The sequence below is a fragment of the Pseudophryne corroboree genome, chromosome 8 (assembly GCF_028390025.1).
Source record: "Pseudophryne corroboree isolate aPseCor3 chromosome 8, aPseCor3.hap2, whole genome shotgun sequence".
Lineage (NCBI taxonomy): Eukaryota > Metazoa > Chordata > Amphibia > Anura > Myobatrachidae > Pseudophryne > Pseudophryne corroboree.
In genome coordinates, this window is record NC_086451.1 from 483,643,974 (window position 1) to 483,661,889 (window position 17,916).

A 17,916-nucleotide genomic window follows, 5' to 3' on the forward strand; every position below is an offset into this window, starting at 1 on the left:
GCGAGTACATGCTCAGCTTCATACGTATAGTCGTATTGCAACTGCCATCATAAGTATCATCTGTAGTCACAACCGCCATCATTAGTATCATCTGTAGTCACAACCGCCATCATTAGTATCATCTGTAGTCACACCCGCCATCATTAGTATCATCTGTAGTCACAACCGCCATCATTAGTATCATCTGTAGTCACACCCGCCATCATTAGTATCATCTATAGCTGCAACTACCATCATTAGTATCATCTGTAGTCACACCCGCCATCATTAGTATCATCTGTAGTCACACCCGCCATCATTAGTATCATCTATAGCTGCAACTGCCATCATTAGTATCATCTGTAGTCACAACCGCCATCATTAGTATCATCTGTAGTCACACCCGCCATCATTAGTATCATCTGTAGTCACAACCCCACCATCATTAGTATCATCTGTAGACACAACCGCCATCATTAGTATCATCTGTAAATGCAACCGCCATCATTAGTATCATCTGTAGTCACACCCGCCATCATTAGTATCATCTGTAGTCACAGCTGCCATCATTAGTATCATCTGTAAATGCAACCACCATCATTAGTATCATCTGTAGTCACACCCGCCATCATTAATATCATCTGTAGCTGCAACTGCCATCATTAGTATCATCTGTAGTCACAACTGCCATCATTAGTATCATCTGTAGTCACACCCGCCATCATTAATATCATCTGTAACTGCAACTGCCATCATTAGTATCATCTGTAGTCACAACTGCCATCATTAGTATCATCTGTAGTCACAACCGCCATCATTAGTATCATCTGTAAATGCAACCGCCATCATTAGTATCATCTGTAGTCACACCCGCCATCATTAATATCATCTGTAGTCACAACTGCCATCATTAGTATCATCTGTAAATGCAACCGCCATCATTAGTATCATCTGTAGTCACACCCGCCATCATTAATATCATCTGTAGCTGCAACTACCATCATTAGTATCATCTGTAGTCACAACCGCCATCATTAGTATCATCTATAGTCACAACTGCCATCATTATTATCATCTACAGTCACAACTGCCATCATTAATATCATCTGTAGTCACAACCGCCATCATTAGTATCATCTGTAGTCACAACCGCCATCATTAGTATCATCTGTAACTGCAACTGCCATCATTAGTATCATCTGTAGTCACAACCGCCATCATTAGTATCATCTATAGTCACAACCGCCATCATTAGTATCATCTACAGTCACAACTGCCATCATTAGTATCATCTGTAGTCACAACCGCCATCATTAGTATCATCTGTAGTCACAACCGCCATCATTAGTATCATCTGTAACTGCAACTGCCATCATTAGTATCATCTGTAGTCACAACTGCCATCATTAGTATCATCTGTAAATGCAACCACCATCATTAGTATCATCTGTAGTCACACCCGCCATCATTAATATCATCTGTAGCTGCAACTGCCATCATTAGTATCATCTGTAGTCACAACCGCCATCATTAGTATCATCTGTAGTCACAACTGCCATCATTAGTATAATCTACAGTCACAACTGCCATCATTAGTATCATCTGTAGTCACAACCGCCATCATTAGTATCATCTGTAGCTGCAGTCGCCATCATTAGTATCATCTGTAGTCACAACTGCCATCATTAGTATCATCTGTAGTCACAACCGCCATCATTAGTATCATCTGTAACTGCAACCGTCATCATTAGTATCATCTGTAGTCATAACTGCCATAATTAGTATCATCTGTAGTCACAACCGCCATCATTAGTATCATCTGTAGTCACAACCGCCATCATTAGTATAATCTGTAGTCACAACCGCCATCATTAGTATCATCTGTAGCTGCAACCGCCATCATTAGTATCATCTGTAGTCACAACTGCCATCATTAGTATCATCTGTAGTCACAACCGCCATCATTAGTATCATCTGTAGTCACAACTGCCATCATTAGTATCATCTGTAGCTGCAACCGCCATCATTAGTATCATCTGTAGTCACAACCACCATCATTAGTATCATCTGTAGCTGCAACCGCCATCATTAGTATCATCTGTAGTCACAACTGCCATCATTAGAATCATCTGTAGTCACACCCGCCATCATTAATATCATCTGTAGCTGCAACTGCCATCATTAGTATCATCTGTAGTCACAACCGCCATCATTAGTATCATCTGTAGCTGCAACCGCCATCATTAGTATCATCTGTAGTCACAACCGCCATCATTATTATCATCTGTAGCTGCAACCGCTATCATTAGTATTATCTGTAGTCACAACCGCCATCATTAGTATCATCCGTAGTTACAATTGCCATCATTAGTATCATCTTTAACTGCAACCGCCATCATTAGTATCATCTGTAGCTGCAACCGCCATCATTAGTATCATCTGTAGTCACAACCGCCATCATTAGTATCATCCGTAGTTACAATTGCCATCATTAGCATCATTAGTATCATCTGTAACTGCAACCGCCATCATTAGTATCATCTGTAGCTGCAACCGCCATCATTAGTATCATCTGTAGTCACAACCGCCATCATTAGTATCATCTGTTGTCACAACTGCCATCATAAGTATCATCTGTAGTCACAACCGCCATCATTAGTTCCATCTGTAGTTACAACCGCCATCATTAGTATCATCTGTAGCTGCAACCGCCATCATTAGTATAATCTGTAGTCACAACCGCCATCATTAGTATCATCTGTAGCTGCAACCGCCATCATTAGTATCATCTGTAGCTGCAACCGCTATCATTAGTATCATCTGTAGTCACAACCGCCATCATTAGTATCATCTGTAAATGCAACCACCATCATTAGTATCATCTGTAGTCACACCCGCCATCATTAATATCATCTGTAGCTGCAACTGCCATCATTAGTATCATCTGTAGTCACAACCGCCATCATTAGTATCATCTGTAGTCACAACTGCCATCATTAGTATAATCTACAGTCACAACTGCCATCATTAGTATCATCTGTAGTCACAACCGCCATCATTAGTATCATCTGTAGCTGCAGTCGCCATCATTAGTATCATCTGTAGTCACAACCGCCATCATTAGTATCATCTATAGTCACAACCGCCATCATTAGTATCATCTACAGTCACAACTGCCATCATTAGTATCATCTGTAGTCACAACCGCCATCATTAGTATCATCTGTAGTCACAACCGCCATCATTAGTATCATCTGTAACTGCAACTGCCATCATTAGTATCATCTGTAGTCACAACTGCCATCATTAGTATCATCTGTAAATGCAACCACCATCATTAGTATCATCTGTAGTCACACCCGCCATCATTAATATCATCTGTAGCTGCAACTGCCATCATTAGTATCATCTGTAGTCACAACCGCCATCATTAGTATCATCTGTAGTCACAACTGCCATCATTAGTATAATCTACAGTCACAACTGCCATCATTAGTATCATCTGTAGTCACAACCGCCATCATTAGTATCATCTGTAGCTGCAGTCGCCATCATTAGTATCATCTGTAGTCACAACTGCCATAATTAGTATCATCTGTAGTCACAACCGCCATCATTAGTATCATCTGTAACTGCAACCGCCATCATTAGTATCATCTGTAGTCATAACTGCCATAATTAGTATCATCTGTAGTCACAACCGCCATCATTAGTATCATCTGTAGTCACAACCGCCATCACTAGTATAATCTGTAGTCACACCCGCCATCATTAATATCATCTGTAGCTGCAACTGTCATCATTGGTATCATCTGTAGTCACAACCGCCCTCATTAGTATCATCTGTAGTCACAACTGCCATCATTAGTATCATCTGTGGCTGCAACCGCCATCATTAGTATCATCTGTAGTCACAACCGCCATCATTAGTATCATCTGTAGCTGCAACCGCCATCATTAGTATCATCTGTAGTCACAACTGCCATCATTAGTATCATCTGTAGTCACAACCGCCATCATTAGTATCATCTGTAGTCACAACTGCCATCATTAGTATCATCTGTAGCTGCAACCGCCATCATTAGTATCATCTGTAGTCACAACCACCATCATTAGTATCATCTGTAACTGCAACCGCCATCATTAGTATCATCTGTAGTCACAACTGCCATCATTAGAATCATCTGTAGTCACACCCGCCATCATTAATATCATCTGTAGCTGCAACTGCCATCATTAGTATCATCTGTAGTCACAACCGCCATCATTAGTATCATCTGTAGCTGCAACCGCCATCATTAGTATCATCTGTAGTCACAACCGCCATCATTATTATCATCTGTAGCTGCAACCGCTATCATTAGTATTATCTGTAGTCACAACCGCCATCATTAGTATCATCCGTAGTTACAATTGCCATCATTAGCATCATTAGTATCATCTTTAACTGCAACCGCCATCATTAGTATCATCTGTAGCTGCAACCGCCATCATTAGTATCATCTGTAGTCACAACCGCCATCATTAGTATCATCCGTAGTTACAATTGCCATCATTAGCATCATTAGTATCATCTGTAACTGCAACCGCCATCATTAGTATCATCTGTAGCTGCAACCGCCATCATTAGTATCATCTGTAGTCACAACCGCCATCATTAGTATCATCTGTTGTCACAACTGCCATCATAAGTATCATCTGTAGTCACAACCGCCATCATTAGTTCCATCTGTAGTTACAACCGCCATCATTAGTATCATCTGTAGCTGCAACCGCCATCATTAGTATAATCTGTAGTCACAACCGCCATCATTAGTATCATCTGTAGCTGCAACCGCCATCATTAGTATCATCTGTAGCTGCAACCGCTATCATTAGTATCATCTGTAGTCACAACCGCCATCATTAGTATCATCTGTAGCTGCAACCGCCATCATTAGTATCATCTGTAGTCACAACCGCCATCATTAGTATCATCCGTAGTTACAATTGCCATCATTAGCATCATTAGTATCATCTGTAACTGCAACCGCCATCATTAGTATCATCTGTAGCTGCAACCGCCATCATTAGTATCATCTGTAGTCACAACCGCCATCATTAGTACCATCTGTAGTTACAACCGCCATCATTAGTATCATCTGTAGCTGCAACCGCCATCATTAGTATAATCTGTAGTCACAACCGCCATCATTAGTATCATCTGTAGCTGCAACCGCCATCATTAGTATCATCTGTAGCTGCAACCGCTATCATTAGTATCATCTGTAGTCACAACCGCCATCATTAGTATCATCTGTACATCTGTAGCTGCAACCGCCATCATTAGTATCATCTGTAGTCACAACTACCATCATTAGTATCATCTGTAGCTGCAACCGCTATCATTAGTATTATCTGTAACTGCAACCGCCATCATTAGTATCATCTGTAGTCACAACGGCCATCATTAGTATCATCTGTAGTCACAACCGCCATCATTAGTATCATCTGTAGTCACAACCGCCATCATTAGTATCATCTGTAGTCAAAACCGCCATCATTAGTATCATCTGTAGTCACAACTGCCATCATTAGTATCATCTGTAGTCACAAATGCCCTCATTAGTATCATCTGTAACTGCAACCGCCATCATTAGTATAATCTGTAGTCACAACTGCCATCATTAGTATCATCTGTAGCTGCAACCGCCATCATTAGTATCAGCTGTAGCTACAACCGCCATCATTAGTATCATCTGCAGTCAGAACCGCCATCATTAGTATCATCTGTATTAACAACTGCCATCATTAGTATCATCTGCAGCTGCAAACGCCATCATTAGTATCATCTGTAGCTGCAACCGCCATCATTAGTATCAGCTGTAGCTGCAACCGCCATCATTAGTATCATCTGCAGTCACAACCGCCATCATTAGTATCATCTGTAGTCACAACTGACATCATTAGTACCATCTGTATGTCAGCGTCCGGAGCCTTACCGGTACGCTGGGGCCTCGGGGCTGGCTTCCTTGGCGTTGTGCGGGCAGCAGCGGAGGTGGGCTGCAGCGCCGGATCCGTGGGCAGCAGTAGCGGCGGTGAGGGGGTCCGCTCGTGGCGGCGGGACGCCGCTACAGCGAGTCGCTCTTGCTGAGCCGTTGCTAGGAGACCAGGGGCAGTGAGCAATGTGGCTTTGCAAAAAGGTCTGCATTACTGGGCGCCGCCATGTTGGAGACCAAGGCCAGTATTTACTAATATTCGTGTTTGAGTCGGTTTGTGTAGTGTTTAAACTCGTTTTGTATCGGGTGCATTTTCATGCAACTTTTTGAATCCATATACGCAAAGTTACGAAGCAGTCGACTTTATGGTTGTCGTGTTTTCCGATGTCGATGCCAGTCGTGTTTTTTGGGCACATTTCCGGCCGTCATTGTCGTTTGCGTACGTGTTTTTGTTGTATTTGCTGTGTTTTTTCCTAAGTTAAACGCGGCAGGGTTTTTTATTTCCCGCGGCCGCATTTTCACTTTCAGTTTCGATTTTCATCCACGTTCGGGATTGGTTGTGTTTCAGATGGTAGGAGTGTCTGTGCGCAACCATATAAAATACGCCCCAAACCGTCCGCACCTCGTGGGTTTAGTTAGTGGTGAGGAGGAGGGAGGTTGTGCTGTGGAGGTAGGTGAATTTGTGGTTTGGTGAGGAGTGTTGGTAGCGATTTCTGAGTGTGGGATTGTGTTTGAAAGTTGTCTTGTCATTCTTGTTGTCTTGTATTTTGTGGTTTTGTCTCATTTTTAGTCCAAGTTATTTTTCTTTATAGTCCCTTGTCAGTGATTGTGTGTGTGTGTGTGTGTGTGTGTGTGTGTGTGTGTGTGTGTGTGTGTGTGTGTGTGTGTGTGTGTGTGTGTGAGAGTTGTGTAGTGGTAGTGGAGGAGTGTGTTGTTTGTCTTTTTTTCCCCTGTGTTAACTGATTACACACACAATTATGTGTGACTCAGAGGTGGGTGAGGTGGAGGGTGTGAGTGAGGGGGAGGAGGTCGGTCAGGTGGAGGAGGTGAGTGTTAGTGAGGTTAGTGAGGTGGGTGAGGTTGCTGCAGCAGCCTCAAGTGATAGTGACAGTCAGAGTGCTCCGCAGCCACGCACCACTACTAAGACTGGGCGGAACGTAAAGTTTAGTTTTGCTAAAAATGTGGCATTGGTGCGTGAGCTGATGAAGTATCAGAGGCAGCTATTTGGCCCTGAGTCCGCCAAGGTGCCAACACGGAGGAAGACGGTGTTGTGGGCGAAAGTTGTTGCTGCTGTCAATAGTGAGGGGGTGGTCAAGCGGATGGAGGACACGTGCCGCAAACGGTACTATGACATAAAGCGACGTGTCAAGTCCAAACTGGCCAAGGAGGCCAAGTCGGCTCGGAAAACCGGTGGTGGGCAGCCCTATATTGCAAGATATCTGGAGTATGAGGAGCCCATGCGGAGTGTCATACCTCCCGAAGTAGTCTCTGCAACCCATGTCCGGGATTCAGATAGGCCCAGGAAGAATGGTGAGCATGTGTATTTGCATTTACATTCTATGTTTTGTTTTTTGTTTTTTAAATGTGTGTCATGTGACGTTGCATGTTACTCCCATCTTCAAGTGTGTGTCAGAAAATGCATTGTTTTGTGTCATGTTTTATACAATAGCCAATGTAACATCTTACTTTATTGTATGTCATGTGTTTTTTAGTGATGAGCGGGTTCGGTTTCTCGGAAACTGAACCCCCCGAACTTCACGCTTTTTACACGGGTCCGAGGCAGACTCGGATCTTCCCGCCTTGCTCGGTTAACCCGAACGTCATCATCCCGCTGTCGGATTCTCGCGAGGCTCGGATTCTATATAAGGAGCCGCGCGTCGCCGCCATTTTTCACACGTGCATTGAGATTCATAGGGAGAGGACGTGGCTGGCGTCCTCTCCGTTTATAGAGATTCGAGAAGAGAGTGAGACAGTCTCACTAGAGAGAGACACAGTAGTAATTTTGGGGAGCATTAGGAGGAGTACTACTACTACTAGTACTTGCTGAAGTGAAGTGATAGATAGTGTGACTGTATTGTATTATCTGACTTGTGGGCGAGACACTGACAGTGGGGAGCAGTTAGAGTCTGAGAGCAGGACTCAGGACTCAGGAGTACATACTACATATAACGTACAGTGCACACTTTTGCTGCCAGAGTGCCACACCAGTATAATATATATTGTGATTGTATGCTTAGGAGTACTACTTGCAAGTTGCTGATAGTGTGACCAGTGACCTGACCACCAGTTTAATAATCACCACCAGTTTAATTAATATATATATATATATAATTGTATATAATTAATATATATATAATATTATAATTGTATACCACCTACCCGTGTTTTTTTTTTTTCTTTCTTCTTTATACATACTACTATAGTAGCTTACTGTAGCAGTCTGCGGTGCTGCTGAGCTGACAGTGTCCAGCAGGTCCGTCATCAGTCATTACATAATAAATATATATACCTGTCCGGCTGCAGTACTAGTGATATTATATATACATATATATATTGATTTCATATCATTATCATCCAGTCTATATTAGCAGCAGACACAGTACGTTAGTCCACGGCTGTAGCTACCTCTGTGTCGGCACTCGGCAGTCCATCCATAATTGTATACCACCTACCCGTGGTTTTTTTTTTTTCTTTCTTCTTGATACATACTACTATAGTAGCTTACTGTAGCAGTCTGCGGTGCTGCTGAGCTGACAGTGTCCAGCAGGTCGGTCATCAGTCATCATTACCTAATAAATATATATCTACCTGTCCGGCTGCAGTACTAGTGATATTATATATACATATATATATTGATTTCATATCATTATCATCCAGTCTATATTAGCAGCAGACACAGTACGGTAGTCCACGGCTGTAGCTACCTCTGTGTCGGCACTCGGCAGTCCATCCATAATTGTATACCACCTACCCGTGGTTTTTTTTTTTTCTTCTTGATACATACTACTATAGTAGCTTACTGTAGCAGTCTGCGGTGCTGCTGAGCTGACAGTGTCCAGCAGGTCCGTCATCAGTCATCATTACCTAATAAATATATATCTACCTGTCCGGCTGCAGTACTAGTGATATTATATATACATATATATATTGATTTCATATCATTATCATCCAGTCTATATTAGCAGCAGACACAGTACGGTAGTCCACGGCTGTAGCTACCTCTGTGTCGGCACTCGGCAGTCCATCCATAATTGTATACCACCTACCCGTGGTTTTTTTTTTCCTTTCTTCTTGATACATACTACTATAGTAGCTTACTGTAGCAGTCTGCGGTGCTGCTGAGCTGACAGTGTCCAGCAGGTCCGTCATCAGTCATCATTACCTAATAAATATATATCTACCTGTCCGGCTGCAGTACTAGTGATATTATATATACATATATATATTGATTTCATATCATTATCATCCAGTCTATATTAGCAGCAGACACAGTACGGTAGTCCACGGCTGTAGCTACCTCTGTGTCGGCACTCGGCAGTCCATCCATAATTGTATACCACCTACCCGTGGTTTTTTTTTTTTCTTTCTTCTTGATACATACTACTATAGTAGCTTACTGTAGCAGTCTGCGGTGCTGCTGAGCTGACAGTGTCCAGCAGGTCCGTCATCAGTCATCATTACCTAATAAATATATATCTACCTGTCCGGCTGCAGTACTAGTGATATTATATATACATATATATATTGATTTCATATCATTATCATCCAGTCTATATTAGCAGCAGACACAGTACGGTAGTCCACGGCTGTAGCTACCTCTGTGTCGGCACTCGGCAGTCCATCCATAATTGTATACCACCTACCCGTGGTTTTTTTTTTTTTTCTTCTTGATACATACTACTATAGTAGCTTACTGTAGCAGTCTGCGGTGCTGCTGAGCTGACAGTGTCCAGCAGGTCCGTCATCAGTCATCATTACCTAATAAATATATATCTACCTGTCCGGCTGCAGTACTAGTGATATTATATATACATATATATATATTGATTTCATATCATTATCATCCAGTCTATATTAGCAGCAGACACGGTACGGTAGTCCACGGCTGTAGCTACCTCTGTGTCGGCACTCGGCAGTCCATCCATAATTGTATACCACCTACCCGTGTTTTTTTTTTTTTCTTTCTTCTTGATACATACTAATATAGTAGCTTACTGTAGCAGTCTGCGGTGCTGCTGAGCTGACAGTGTCCAGCAGGTCCGTCATCAGTCATCATTACCTAATAAATATATATCTACCTGTCCGGCTGCAGTACTAGTGATATTATATATACATATATATATTGATTTCATATCATTATCATCCAGTCTATATTAGCAGCAGACACAGTACGGTAGTCCACGGCTGTAGCTACCTCTGTGTCGGCACTCGGCAGTCCATCCATAAGTATACTAGTATCCATCCATCTCCATTGTTTACCTGAGGTGCCTTTTAGTTGTGCCTATTAAAATATGGAGAACAAAAATGTTGAGGTTCCAAAATTAGGGAAAGATCAAGATCCACTTCCACCTCGTGCTGAAGCTGCTGCCACTAGTCATGGCCGAGACGATGAAATGCCAGCAACGTCGTCTGCCAAGGCCGATGCCCAATGTCATAGTACAGAGCATGTCAAATCCAAAACACCAAATATCAGTAAAAAAAAGGACTCCAAAACCTAAAATAAAATTGCCGGAGGAGAAGCGTAAACTTGCCAATATGCCATTTACCACACGGAGTGGCAAGGAACGGCTGAGGCCCTGGCCTATGTTCATGGCTAGTGGTTCAGCTTCACATGAGGATGGAAGCACTCAGCCTCTCGCTAGAAAAATGAAAAGACTCAAGCTGGCAAAAGCAGTAGCACCGCAAAGAACTGTGCGTTCTTCGAAATCCCAAATCCACAAGGAGAGTCCGACTCCAATTGTGTCGGTTGCGATGCCTGACCTTCCCAACACTGGACGTGAAGAGCATGCGCCTTCCACCATTTGCACGCCCCCTGCAAGTGCTGGAAGGAGCACCCGCAGTCCAGTTCCTGATAGTCAGATTGAAGATGTCAGTGTTGAAGTACACCAGGATGAGGAGGATATGGGTGTTGCTGGCGCTGGGGAGAAAATTGACCAGGAGGATTCTGATGGTGAGGTGGTTTGTTTAAGTCAGGCACCCGGGGAGACACCTGTTGTCCGTGGGAGGAATATATCCACTGACATGCCTGGTGAAAATACCAAAAAAATCAGTGTGGAAGTATTTCAACAGAAATGCGGACAACAGGTGTCAAGCCGTGTGTTGCCTTTGTCAAGCTGTAATAAGTAGGGGTAAGGACGTTAACCACCTCGGAACATCCTCCCTTATACGTCACCTGCAGCGCATTCATAATAAGTCAGTGACAAGTTCAAAAACTTTGGGTGACAGCGGAAGCAGTCCACTGACCAGTAAATACCTTCCTCTTGTAACCAAGCTCACGCAAACCACCCCACCAACTCCCTCAGTGTCAATTTCCTCCTTCCCCAGGAATGTCAATAGTCCTGCAGGCCATGTCACTGGCAATTCTGACGATTCCTCTCCTGCCTGGGATTCCTCCGATGCATCCTTGCGTGTAACGCCTACTGCTGCTGGCGCTGCTGTTGTTGCTGCTGGGAGTCGATGGTCATCCCAGAGGGGAAGTCGTAAGACCACTTTTACTACTTCCACCAAGCAATTGACTGTCCAACAGTCCTTTGCGAGGAAGATGAAATATCACAGCAGTCATCCTACTGCAAAGCGGATAACTGAGGCCTTGGCATCCTGGGTGGTGAGAAACGTGGTTCCGGTATCCATCATTACTGCAGAGCCAACTAGAGACTTGTTGGAGGTACTGTGTCCCCGGTACCAAATACCATCTAGGTTCCATTTCTCTAGGCAGGCGATACCGAAAATGTACACAGACCGCAGAAAAAGAGTCACCAGTGTCCTAAAAAATGCAGCTGTACCCAATGTCCACTTAACCACGGACATGTGGACAAGTGGAGCAGGGCAGGGTCAGGACTATATGACTGTGACAGCCCACTGGGTAGATGTATGGACTCCCGCCGCAAGAACAGCAGCGGCGGCACCAGTAGCAGCATCTCGCAAACGCCAACTCTTTCCTAGGCAGGCTACGCTTTGTATCACCGGTTTCCAGAATACGCACACAGCTGAAAACCTCTTACGGCAACTGAGGAAGATCATCGCGGAATGGCTTACCCCAATTGGACTCTCCTGTGGATTTGTGGCATCGGACAACGCCAGCAATATTGTGTGTGCATTAAATATGGGCAAATTCCAGCACGTCCCATGTTTTGCACATACCTTGAATTTGGTGGTGCAGAATTTTTAAAAAAACGACAGGGGCGTGCAAGAGATGCTGTCGGTGGCCAGAAGAATTGCGGGACACTTTCGGCGTACAGGCACCACGTACAGAAGACTGGAGCACCACCAAAAACAACTGAACCTGCCCTGCCATCATCTGAAGCAAGAAGTGGTAACGAGGTGGAATTCAACCCTCTATATGCTTTAGAAGTTGGAGGAGCAGCAAAAGGCCATTCAAGCCTATACAATTGAGCACGATATAGGAGGTGGAATGCACCTGTCTCAAGCGCAGTGGAGAATGATTTCAACGTTGTGCAAGGTTCTGCTGCCCTTTGAACTTGCCACACGTGAAGTCAGTTCAGACACTGCCAGCCTGAGTCAGGTCATTCCCCTCATCAGGCTTTTGCAGAAGAAGCTGGAGACATTGAAGGAGGAGCTAACACGGAGCGATTCCGCTAGGCATGTGGGACTTGTGGATGGAGCCCTTAATTCGCTTAACAAGGATTCACGGGTGGTCAATCTGTTGAAATCAGAGCACTACATTTTGGCCACCGTGCTCGATCCTAGATTTAAAGCCTACCTTGGATCTCTCTTTCCGGCAGACACAAGTCTGCTGGGGTTGAAAGACCTGCTGGTGAGAAAATTGTCAAATCAAGCGGAACGCGACCTGTCAACATCTCCTCCTTCACATTCTCCCGCAACTGGGGGTGCGAGGAAAAGGCTCAGAATTCCGAGCCCACCCGCTGGCGGTGATGCAGGGCAGTCTGGAGCGACTGCTGATGCTGACATCTGGTCCGGACTGAAGGACCTGACAACGATTACGGACATGTCGTCTACTGTCACTGCATATGATTCTCTCAACATTGAAAGAATGGTGGAGGATTATATGAGTGACCGCATCCAAGTAGGCACGTCACACAGTCCGTACTTATACTGGCATGAAAAAGAGGCAATTTGGAGGCCCTTGCACAAACTGGCTTTATTCTACCTAAATTGCCCTCCCACAAGTGTGTACTCCGAAAGAGTGTTTAGTGCCGCCGCTCACCTTGTCAGCAATCGGCGTACGAGGTTACATCCAGAAAATGTGGAGAAGATGATGTTCATTAAAATGAATTATAATCAATTCCTCCGTGGAGACATTGACCAGCAGCAATTGCCTCCACAAAGTACACAGGGAGCTGAGATGGTGGATTCCAGTGGGGACGAATTGATAATCTGTGAGGAGGGGGATGTACACGGTGATATATCGGAGGATGATGATGAGGTGGACATCTTGCCTCTGTAGAGCCAGTTTGTGCAAGGAGAGATTAATTGCTTCTTTTTTGGTGGGGGTCCAAACCATCCCGTCATTTCAGTCACAGTCGTGTGGCAGACCCTGTCACTGAAATGATGGGTTGGTTAAAGTGTGCATGTCCTGTTTATACAACATAAGGGTGGGTGGGAGGGCCCAAGGACAATTCCATCTTGCACCTCTTTTTTCTTTAATTTTTCTTTGCGTCATGTGCTGTTTGTGGAGTGTTTTTTGGAAGGGCCATCCTGCGTGACACTGCAGTGCCACTCCTAGATGGGCCCGGTGTTTGTGTCGGCCACTAGGGTCGCTTATCTTACTCACACAGCTACCTCATTGCGCCTCTTTTTTTCTTTGCGTCATGTGCTGTTTGGGGAGTGTTTTTTGGAAGGGCCATCCTGCGTGACACTGCAGTGCCACTCCTAGATGGGCCCGGTGTTTGTGTCGGCCACTAGGGTCGCTTATCTTACTCACACAGCTACCTCATTGCGCCTCTTTTTTTCTTTGCGTCATGTGCTGTTTGGGGAGTGTTTTTTGGAAGGGCCATCCTGCGTGACACTGCAGTGCCACTCCTAGATGGGCCAGGTGTTTGTGTCGGCCACTAGGGTCGCTTAGCTTAGTCATCCAGCAACCTCGGTGCAAATTTTAGGACTAAAAATAATATTGTGAGGTGTGAGGTATTCAGAATAGACTGAAAATGAGTGGAAATTATGGTTTTTGAGGTTAATAATACTTTGGGATCAAAATGACCCCCAAATTCTATGATTTAAGCTGTTTTTTAGGTTTTTTGGAAAAAAACACCCGAATCCAAAACACACCCGAATCCGACAAAAAAAATTCGGTGAGGTTTTGCCAAAACGCGGTCAAACCCAAAACACGGCCGCGGAACCGAACCCAAAACCAAAACACAAAACCCGAAAAATTTCCGGCGCTCATCTCTAGTGTTTTTCTGACAGATATTTTGCATGTGTAGTTTGGACTTGATGTGTCTCTGAATTGTCCTGCAATAATGTTTTCCTTTTGGCCTTTTTTAAAAAAAAAATTGTGACTATGTTTTATATTTAAGTGATCCATGTGCAATGTTTAAAAAATAGTGGTTGTCATGTTAGAGGCTGGAGTACTGGAAAGTGGTTTTGAAACCACTTACATGTGTAGTGTCATTATTAGATAATGTTAATTTTTAATTTAAATTAACATTTTTTATTTTATTTTTTTGCTTGTATTTGTACCGTGACACCACACTGCAGTGTAATTTGTGGCAAAAATTGCTACATTTTGTTTTGGCTCATATAGTGGTAATGTGTCTTTGGAGTGCTACATCACAGAGCAATTTATTTATTGCATCTGTAATATTTATCCTTTCAATACAAAATGAAGATGTTTTTTTTTCTTTAACTTGTGGCCTATGTCAGTGTCCTGGACATGTTTTCCTGTGTTGATGTTGCCATAGTGCATACGTGTTTTGGTCAATGTTTTTTTTTTTTTTGTTGTATTTCCAGTCCTTGTGTTTTTTATAAATAAAAACCAAGCATTTCTTAAAGAATAAATGTTTATAAGCATAATGGGTGGATGGATACACAATAGCATGCTGAAATTTTTTTTATTTCTTTTATACAGTGTTAGAAAAAAGGAGTACTACTCGTCGGCCAGTAACTCCTATCACATCTGATGATGATGACGCTGCGGAAGCAGGTAAAGTGTCCATTGTAGTATAGGGTATGCTTGTAAAGGAATGGCCATAACAAAATTGCACTTTCATTAAAAGGTACATCAAAAGAAGTATGGAGCAGCAGAAGTGGCACTTCTGAAAGACATCACCACAAAAAACCTGTGGCCAAAAAGAAAGCAAGGTCGTATGTCCCGGCCCAAACACAGCAGGCTACCCCGCCACGAAGATTATCGTCCGTATGTTCTGTACCCCCACTCCAAATTTTGGACACACCTCCAAGACGTCATCCACACTCCCCTCATCTTGATTGTGAGTATCAAACTGAAAAAAATGTGAAACAAATCAGAACGTAATCCTAAAATTTCATAACCGCATTAAGTCAAAACACATCAAAAACTTAAATACTTACCGCAGTAAGTAAAAGCAGAAATGGAATCCAAGCTAAATGGCCTTGTCCACATCCAGTAAATATATGTATGTCCACTTGAGCCATACAGTATGACATTGTGTGTAAGATGCTGCAACAAAAAAGCATGTTGGTTTTTATGCAAAAAGTAAGTTTGTTTTTTAAAATTTAACATGTGTGTTTGAGGTAACATTGCAAAATACATCTAAAAACATTACTATGTTTTTTTGAACAAAGCTATAAGGTAACACATTATGTATTCCAATGTGTTTTTATGGTGGAGTATGTGTGAGCTACAAAAAAAACTAAAGTGTTTGCTTTCACAATTAAGTAACCAGACACATTTGCCACAAACAGGCATATGTATGTATTTAAGCTATGAGTGATGATGTTGCTAGGCAGAATAGTTGTAAGCAACAGTGAATGACGTGTTCCATGTGTAGTGATTTGTTTACATTTATGAAACATATGGATAGCTAACGGAGATTTGTTTAACATTTCAGCTTCGAGTCCTGGGAACAGCATCCCTCCGCAACAACAGCAACACAGTGACATGGAGGAGACAAACATCTTAGAAATGCAGCCATTAATGCAAGGAATGAGCGCCCCAGCACCTGTGAGTACACCACCACAACAAAGCACACCACCACCACAACACAGCCCAACAACACCAGGAACACAAGGCCCTGATCAGGTGTTTTGGTCTCTTTGGGCTAGACAGCAGGCCACTAATGAAGATTGTCTGCGTAAGCAGACACAAATGTTTGCAAACCTACCATCTCACCTCAGAAGAATACCAAGAAATCTGAGTAGACAAAATGAACAAACAACCAGAATAGGCAATACCATGGAACTCATGCGTACAGACATTACACAGGTCATGGGCAACTTACAGCGCATAATGGAAGAACAGCACAGACAACAGCAAAGTTATATGAGCATTTTTCAAAACAGTCAAAAGATTAATGAAAGTTTATTCCGAATAGTAGACAATCAAAATGCTGCTACACGTGAACTCAATGCCACCCTCACTAACCTGAATGAAACACTCAGATGCATGCACCAACAGCAAACAAGCAGCAGTTCTGGTACGACTACTCCAAATATCACGCCAGCCTCATCACCACCAAGACGCTCCACCAGAGCACGACAACATGACAGTGCTAAAGGCAAAGGGCAGGACAAGCAGCCACCCAAAAAAAGTGAAAAAATAACAAGTTAGACATTTGTGATAAGTAACTCAAAATAGTTAGTAAGTGTATTTTTTGGCAAAAATATAGAACACTTAGCTCCTTGAAACTTTTTTCAACATCATTAATTATAAGTGGTACAAACAAAAACATTTATTCTTTACTATTTTTTTAGGTATTGGAGGAGGGAAATGTTGATGGAGCCACACATACATGTTAGCAGAAAGTAAACTGACCACTTGATTTTTTTCTAATCATTACTCTTTCTAGATTCCAATCATTCTCTTTTCCTGCAGACACAATAATTGCCAGCCAGGCAGTATGTCTTTAGCAGGAAGTAAACTGACCACTTGATTTTTTTCTAATCATTACTCTTTCTAGATTCCAATCATTCTCTTTTCCTGCAGACAATCCAAATCACAATGTTACTGATACATATTTTAGCTTTCTTCTCTATACAACATTACAAGAAAAACACAATTGAGTTGCGAAAAAAGCTTGTAATATGTTGGCTTTGTTTTGTTGTAAATACATTGACAAAATGAATGTCAGTATTATTGGGACATGTTTGTGTGTGTTAAAAATTAGTAAGAATATTTTTACACATGATGCTGAACCAAACAAATATGTGCTTTTACTACAAAAATCAAAGAATGTGTTTAATAATGTATATGTGTGGCAAACTGTATTGACTTACACATCATCAAGTTTACAGCATCAAACATTAGGAAATAAATTATTCCTGATTACAGTAAGTTTGTGTGTCTTAAATATGATGGTGCATCACACATAGGGACACATGTATTCCTCAAGGCTCACATATTATATGTTGAGGAGTGTTTTTTGGGAACACAGGTTCTCAAACTCGGCCCTCAGAAACACACACAGTGCATGTTTTGCAGGTCTCCTCACAGAATCACAAGTGACATAATTAGCTCCACCTGTGAACCTTTTAACATATGTGTGTGAGAAATTCATACACCTGTGCTTCTACTGGGTTACGTGAAAAACATGCACTGTGTGTGGTCCTGCGGGCCGATTTTGTG

The 17,916-nt window shown here is 42.8% G+C and overlaps 1 protein-coding gene across 1 annotated transcript; it reads left to right on the forward strand.

Annotated features, from left to right (window-relative positions):
- Window positions 1-15,226: 15,226 nt before the first annotated feature.
- Window positions 15,227-17,570, forward strand: LOC134947985 (uncharacterized). The gene is made up of 3 exons (XM_063935761.1): window positions 15,227-15,297; window positions 15,371-15,583; window positions 16,184-17,570. Exon 3 carries the CDS (start codon window positions 16,234-16,236, stop codon window positions 16,900-16,902), a length of 669 nt encoding a protein of 222 aa, XP_063791831.1. The 5' UTR covers window positions 15,227-15,297; window positions 15,371-15,583; window positions 16,184-16,233; the 3' UTR covers window positions 16,903-17,570.
- Window positions 17,571-17,916: the final 346 nt, after the last annotated feature.